Raw genomic sequence first — 8,166 nt, 5'->3', positions numbered from 1 at the left:
GGTGGGAGGTCGGTAGATTAAGCAATTAAAAATAGGGAACGGGCAATTGGGAAGGAGAAGAAGTGGGGGTTTCAGAATTCAGACTGACACAAAGCCATCCAATCCCCACGTGCGCTACTCACGCGCTTTTCTCTCCCCCTCTTTGACCTTTGACCAACTTTTTTTCATAGCTTTTTAAAAATAAAAATGAAAAAAATGAAAAAACAAGTTAATCATAGTAATTATACTAATATAAACAAGTTAATAACATATTTCGCTAGCAGATATTGTCTTCTTTGGTCCGTTATGCATCGTCGTCAGTCGATTGATGGAAGTTTTCACACATTTATAAGAAATATTTTGTTCCGCTCTTCAATTGATGGAAGTTCTCACAATCCACCTCCTTTAAGGCTTAACGTCCTTGTTGGCACACCACTCGATATCTGGCTCTGATACCATTTTTAAAAGCCTAATTTCACCGCTAGCAGATATTGTCCACTTTAGTCCGTTGTGTCGTCGTCAGTCTCAGTCTTAAAACACATCTAACCATACTTTTATAAAGAATGTTTCGCTCCCTTTTCCAACCGATATGAGATCTCACACTAGTTTATCAATTAAGTAGTATATTTATAGTTTATAAAACTGAATGATTGAATCGCCGATAGAATGGAATCAAAGTTAAAAACTGCAAAGTAAAGAGATTGAATCATTTAGAACAGTAATTGGTACTTTCTTCATTGAACAATGCTCAAATTGGCAGATAAATTGATGACTTGTAAGGTTATAAAATTCGTAGTATATGATAATTCAAACCAAAGATGAAAATATTCGTTGATATGTCGATATATCTGTAAAGAAAAAACTTCAATATCTGTTACAAATGTTGGATGATGGAAGTCCCACATCGACTAATTTAGGGAATGATCATGGGTTTATAAGTGAGGAATACTAACTCCATTGGTACGAGGCCTTTTGGGGAAGCCCAAAGCAAAACCATGAGAGCTTATACTCAAAGTGGACAATATCATACCATTGTGGAGAGTCGTGTTCATACTAACAACAAATACATACAAAACATAAATATCTTATTGATATAACCATAAAACTAAAGCTCTAATATTATTGATGACGTTTATATCTTCAGTAATCGATATGCTATAGAATCAATCTGTTGATAGGCGCTAGCAACCCATTGTGGATGTTTGAGCCGTTGAAAGAGTCGGTCTTGAAAACCGATAAGAACCCATGTATCAAATAATACAAATTCAACTCTTTATAATCAAATTACTCAAATATAACCCTAAATGATTAGGGGAACCAAGAATAGATCTCTTGCACGTGACCAAGCTTTATGTGCTTCCTTTTTTCTTTTGTCATGGCACGTGGGGTTGGCCATTTTTTTCCTTTTATTTATTTATTTTTAATTACATTTATTTTTTAAATATATTTTTCTTCATATAAAAGAGTTTAAAAAAGAATAATTAGAAAAATATTTGATTCGATGATCAGGTTTGCACGTGTGGGATACAATTTTAATTGGACTATTAACTTGCTTTTATCAACCGAAAGTTCCATTTATTTTCAACTTTTATTAACTATTTTTTTTTCACTTTTTAACCACAAATAAAGTAAATTTATTGTATTATATTATATTATTTTACGAGTGAGAAAAAAAATCCTTCTCCGCTCCAACGTGAGGTACGAACGATATGATAGACAGTGGAACGTGTCTCACATGCCCTCTAGGCTTATTCAACACAACCCCAATACACGACGTGCGTTCTTATGATCGTCACCTCAACCGAGTCAACTCTCTTCTTTAGATCATCGTACATCAACGAAGATTAGTGACATCAACAATATTTGTATCTATGTTCAAAAGAGGAACGAAATTCCAAAAATCAACTAAATATATACCTAAATGACGCTAAACATTTTTTAAATGTTACGTAAAAAATTTCAAAACTTCGCTAAGATTTCAAAAATATTTTCAAAATATGAAATCCCACGTTGGTTGGAGAGGAAAACGACGAAACATTCCTTAAATGTGTAGAAACCTCTTCCTAGCCGACACGTTCTAAAATTAAAAGATCCCACGTTGGCTGGAGAGGGGAACAAAACATTCCTTAAAGGTGTAGAAACCTTTTCCTAGCCGACGCGTTTAAAATTGTGAGGCTGGCGGCGACAATACGTAATGGGTTAAAGCGAACGATTTCTTCCTAACTGACTCGTTTTAAAATTGTGAGGCTGGCGGCAATACGTAATAGGTTAAAACGAACGATATCTGTTGACTGTGAGCTTGAATTGTTACATAAAATATATGTTTTAACCGGTTGAACTATATGTTATGTTCTGTTTTTTCCGTCACAAATAAGAAAGGTATTTTTATTCCTTAAAAAAAGGAAACATATTATTTAGTTTAGGGCATTAAAATAATAAAAATTAAAACATATTTTAGCCTCTCAATGCTATATCTAATCTAGGCATATGCTTAAATTATTATTATTATTATTATTTTTTAAAAGTACTTGCTCAAACAAATAATAATTTATTTAAATGTATTTATAACTCATTTAAACAATTTTTTTTTTTTAAAAAAATAATTTATGGTTTGATTGAATAATTAATTTTTGAACTTTTAATTTTAAATTTTAGGTTTAATATGCATTTAAATTTAAACGATCTTAATTACCTGAGTATACACGTCAATTACCGTTGAACTATGCTAATTAATTATCAATATAAACTCGGTTTGTATTTTGACACATAAGTGGCTTATCAAAACTACAGTCGCTTTAGTCAAAGTCTAGATCCCTGCATCGAGTAGAGGTAGAAGCAATAGATCGAGCATGAAATTCAATTTCTTCTGGTTCTGGAGATCACCTCTCCTTGTCTTAAGAAAGTATTCTCATATGCCGCCAATGAATTGTTCAACAGATGATAGAGTTTGCAGCGTTTAACGTGTTGCGCCAAAAGCGGAACAAATGTACTCACAACACCAATGAACGGAATTACACAAAGAGACACCAAAATATTTACGTGGTTCGGAGAGAAGAAGTTCCCCTGCATCCACGGGTAGATACCAATCACTAATAAACAAAGCGTTACAAAGTGAATACCTCACTATCACACTGCAAAGACTCACCAATATGTCACTCCAGAAATACAATGTGACACTCTAAAACTTTCCCAAATCCCGATATATAACTAAATTGGTATGACTAAATCTAATTCAAATAACCAATCAAATCTAATCCAAATAACCAAATTAAATCAAAACTTATGACAATTTACAACATAACGAAGTCAAAGTTGATATATAACGTGACCGAGTTAAAAAATGGAAATCCCAAAATACCCTTTAAATTCAACTTTACGAGAAATTTGAACTGGGACGGATCCAAAGTCCAAACCTTTGAAGAAATAAGTTTATGGCAAAATTTGATATACAACGTCACAAGTTTAAAGGGTAAAAATGGAAATTGATCTAAATTTTCGAAAGAAACACGATTATTTTTACTCAAAATCCAAATTAAAAACGGGTTTAGTTAACAAGTTAAAATTGCAAACCCCGAGATCAACCCTTGGTAAGAACATAGAGCCATAAAAAAAAAAAAACAAAAAAAAAGACAACATATTTAAATGTGGGGAGTTTTCTATGTTGTTCCTTAAAAATTGAAGCCAAAAGACAATAATTTAGGGTTAGCTATTCATTTTTGCCCTAAAACTAGTGCTTTGTGAGTTGTGCTTGTCTCTCTGTCAAACATATTAGTTAATAGTTTCAAAAAAAAAAAACATAAAACAAAACAAAACAAAGCAAACATTATTAAACCACACAAATTTTTTGAAGAACAAGGTTATTTTTTTATGTAATTTTCTTTCATTAGTGGAGTGGTTGGGGTTTTATTTTTTGAATTGTGTTTGGTTTCCATGTTTGATTCCTTTAAACCAGGAGTTCATGGTACAATGAATATATGTCTTGTTCCATCTCCATTATTTGCAAAAAGAAGAGACATAATACAAGGGATTTGGAGCTAAAAAGTATGTACAACAACTTCGAAAAGTAATGATTTTCGGTTTTTCGATCCAAATTCAAAACCCTAATTTGAATATGTTTGGAGGAACTTGGGTTATTGCGACGTTGTAGAAAAGTAGGAACACATGAATCAACCGAGACCAGATTGAAATGAGAGTGATTGTAACGACGAATGCCCAGGATTTGCATAAGGATTATGAATCCGAATTCGACACCTGATGACCCCGACATTCCCTACGACATGGTCATGTTTGGAAGAACTTGGACTATTGCGGCGTCCTAGGAAAGTAGGAACACATAAATAAACCGATACCACATTTGAATGAGAGTGATTGTAATGACGTATGCCCAGGATTTGCATAAGGATTCGGAATCCGGATTCAGAACCTGATGGCCCCGGCATTCCCTACGACATGGTCATGTTTGGAAGAACTTGGGCTATTGCGATGTCCTAGGAAAGTAGGGACGCAGGAATGAATTGAGACCATATTTGAATGAGAATGATTGTAACGACCTATACCCATGATTTGCATAAGGATTCGGAATTTGGTCGACACCGGATGACTCTGACATTCCCTACAACATGGTCACGTTACTTACTCCTCGTTTCTAATAGTGAAGACTATTCCCAGGAACCAACATAGGTCCTCCTCACTCACAGGCTTCCTAGAAAAATTCTCAATAGGTCACCCAACATAGAATTGCTCTAAGCTAAGAGCGTTTAACTTTCGAGTTCCTATGATTGAGCCATCGAAAAAGAAAGTGCACATTGTCGGTATAGGTAGTAACTTTTAACTCTTTTAAGCTTTTCTTAGGAACTCATTCTTAAGAACTCTAGAATTAAGCGTGTTTGACTTGAAACAATTCTATATTGCGTGACCTCCTAAGAATTTTTCTAAAAAACATGCTCGGATGCAATTTGAGATAAGTACGTAACATTGTTATGTCACGAGCATGCAAGGGAACGACATGACTATCAAATATCGAATTCAGATCCCAAACTCGTAGCTCGAAGACCAATAGCTTTTTGTTTACGAACTCGTCCTTTCAGTCCAAATTCCATATCGGGAACGATCATCGTTCAATCTTTCAAGCCACGTTCTTTAAAATTGAGGTGATATTAGGGTTTTAATAAGGCTACTCCTTATTGAATAGTATGAATGAGTTTGATATTGACACCACTAAATGAAGACAAGCTCCCCTTTTTTTGTTCTCTTTACACTCATTATTTGTAGTCAAAACCTACTCAACTTCTCTTACTATTTTATAAACTTTGTCTATGGGACCAACAACGCTTCCTATGGAACATTGTGCACCATGGGACTCCTTGTCTTGTCTTTTTCTTTCTCCCTTTTATTCTCCTCTAATTATTGAGTTGATTGAGTTGGTGACCGGAGCAATCCAAATAAAGTTTCCAACACAACCCTCTATTTTCATGTTAGATACGGTTGTTAGGTTGTTGTTGTTTTTTTTTTAAATTCTACCTGTCCATAACGTACGTGACATTAAAACGCGTCTACTAGGGAGAGGTTTCCACACTTTTACAAAAAATGCTTCGATCCCCTCTCAAACGGAAGTGAGATCTCATTATCCACCCCTTGGGAGCTAGTGTTCTCGCTGACACACCGCCCGGTGTTTGACTCTAATACCATTTGTAACAGCCCAAGCTTATCACTAGAAGATATTGTCCACTTTGGTCCGTTACGTATCGTCACACATCTACTAGGGAAAGATTTCCACACCCTTATAAGGAATACTTTGTTCCCCTCTCCAACCGAAGTGATATCTCACTATCCACCCCCCTTGAATCTAGCGTCCTCACTAGCACACTGCCTAGTGTCTGGCTCAGATACCATTTGTAACAATCCAAGCTCATTACTAGCAGATATTGTCCACTTTGATCCGTTACGTATCGCCGTCAGCCTCACAATTTCAAAACACGTCTACTAGGCAAAGATTTCCACACCCTTATAAGGAACGCTTCGTTCCCCTCTCCAACCAACATGGGATGTCACAACACATCACTAATATTGGTTACAAATATCAAATATTCTTAATTTTCATAATCATCTTAAAAGTAGGGTACGATACAGTTGAATTGTAACTCTATTTTCAAGTTGGTTGAGCTGACTTAACCAAAAGAATATCAACCCGGGAATCGACCCAAATTTTCAGTTATCCAAAAGTTCAACCTAATTCAAATTGAAAAAAAATCTGGTTTCGATTGAGTAGTTCGAATGGATCGAATTCTCGAGCAAAAAGCAGCTAATTCAATTCAAGATGAGATTAGTTAAGCACTCAAGCCAAGAAGATTAGTGACAATTGTTTAAATTTATAAATGGGAGACACAAAGAACAGCACCCATGTTCTTCCTCATTTATCTTACTTCTCCCAATTGACAAAATGTTGTGTAGTTCCCCAAGGAATAAATTTACTTAATTTTTATGTCCTTTGCTCCTTCTTGTAACTCAATAAATACTCATTTTCTCTCTTCATCTTTGCCCTATTCCATCTCTTCAAACTTTTCAAGTGTTTTATGACAATCATGGTATCAACTTTCTCTCATTTTTCTCTTCCATTTTGTGTTTTTTTGCGTTTTGATTGTTCAATTCATGATGGGTTTTCGGGATTTCGTTTCATGATGACGTTCTTTCAGGGAATTCAAAAGCCTGCATGGTTAGAAGCGCTTTACACTCAGAAATTCTTCGTGGGATGTTCATTTCACGAGACAGCAAAGAAGAACGAGAAGAATATTTGTTGTTTAGATTGCTGTATTAGTATTTGCCCTCATTGTATATCATCGCACCGGTTTCATCGCCTTCTTCAAGTTCGTCGATATGTTTATCATGACGTTGTTCGACTTGAAGATCTTCAAAAACTTATAGATTGTTCTAACGTTCAGGTTAGTCTATTGGAAAGATTTTGAATTCTTGAATTCTAATGGTTTTGTGTTCGTGTTCTTAGTCTATGGTTTTGTTTTTGTTCTTAGCCTTATACCATTAATAGTGCCAAAGTGGTGTTCATCAAGAAAAGACCTCAAAATAGACAATTCAAAGGGTCGGGAAATTACTGCACTTCTTGTGCTCGAAGTCTCCAAGAACCTTATATTCATTGCTCCCTTGGATGCAAGGTATTCTTTTCTAAAACTTCAAATTTGATCCGTTCTTACATTAATATCAAAAGGGTTGTTGAATTTTGAAACGTATGATCATCAGGTGGATTTCGTTCTGAAGCATAAGAGGAACTTATCTTCATATCTCAAACCGTGTAATTCTCTCCCACTCAGTATGGATTTTTTAGTTCAAGACATGGGAGACGACGAGATGACAAACGAGACTCCTCATTCCACCATTGTCGACTACGACGAACCGATGAGCTCGTCGTCTTCAGGATCTGAAACCATGAGCATCCCTCACACACCCATAATTCGAAAGAAAAGAACCGGTGTTTATCTGTGTGGAAGATCTGCTTCGAAAATTTCTAACGAAGACATGACAACGAATATAAGCATCAGTAGAAGAAAAGGCGTCCCTCATCGTTCTCCGTTGTGTTAAGAAACACAAAAAACCCTTCTTTTTTTTCATCTAAATGGCTAACTTTTTTTCTTGACAATTTGACTCAAAACCCTAATTAATCAATCAATTGGTCGGAGGGTTTGTCTTAATGGCTTCACGTGGCTCCCAATTCCAAGTTCTGGCTTCACCAATTTTCTAATACATTATATATTCAATACCCATTTTATATAAGTTTGTGATGCATTCTCGATTAAGAAATCAAACGTTCAAATCTCTCTACTTGTTTTTGATTAAAAGACGGTTGTGGGCGTACTTATTGAGCCGTGTAGCGTTCTCAAACTCTATTACTATTTTTTGTTCTGTTTCGTTGGACCTTAATTGAGGTTTTCCTTCACCAATCGAACATAACTCATGCAGAAATTAAGCTTGTTAAGTTATACATATCACTTGTCCGTGTATGCTCACTTGTTTGCGATTCTAGCCGGTTTGCCTCTACTCTAGATCGTCTTATGTGAGATCCCATATCGGTTGGAGAGGGGAACGAAACATTTCTTATAAGGGCGTGTAAACTTCTTCCTAGTAGGTGCGTTTTAAAATCTTGAGGGGAAACTCAAAAGGAAAAACCCAAAGAGGACA

The 8,166-nt window shown here is 35.4% G+C and overlaps 1 protein-coding gene across 1 annotated transcript; it reads left to right on the top strand.

Moving 5' to 3' along the window:
- Positions 1 to 6,424: 6,424 nt before the first annotated feature.
- On the top strand, positions 6,425 to 7,801 carry LOC111798190 (PLATZ transcription factor family protein). Its single transcript, XM_087125697.1, has 4 exons — positions 6,425 to 6,563; positions 6,672 to 6,917; positions 7,005 to 7,145; positions 7,231 to 7,801. The coding sequence occupies exons 1-4, from the start codon at positions 6,552 to 6,554 to the stop codon at positions 7,567 to 7,569; spliced, it is 738 nt and encodes a 245-aa protein (XP_086981823.1). The 5' UTR covers positions 6,425 to 6,551; the 3' UTR covers positions 7,570 to 7,801.
- The last annotated feature ends 365 nt before the right edge of the window (positions 7,802 to 8,166 follow it).

The sequence above is a fragment of the Cucurbita pepo genome, chromosome 7 (genome assembly GCF_057944985.1).
Source record: "Cucurbita pepo subsp. pepo isolate OVF chromosome 7, ASM5794498v1, whole genome shotgun sequence".
NCBI lineage: Eukaryota > Viridiplantae > Streptophyta > Magnoliopsida > Cucurbitales > Cucurbitaceae > Cucurbita > Cucurbita pepo.
This window is presented reverse-complemented; position numbering and strand designations above follow the sequence as displayed.

Excerpts from the sequence above, each read along its gene's own strand:
- LOC111798190 (XM_087125697.1), top strand. Across the intron at positions 6,918-7,004 it reads TAGATTGTTCTAACGTTCAG|CCTTATACCATTAATAGTGC; the intron begins GTTAGTCTATTG and ends TTTTGTTCTTAG. Across the intron at positions 7,146-7,230 it reads ATTGCTCCCTTGGATGCAAG|GTGGATTTCGTTCTGAAGCA; the intron begins GTATTCTTTTCT and ends TATGATCATCAG.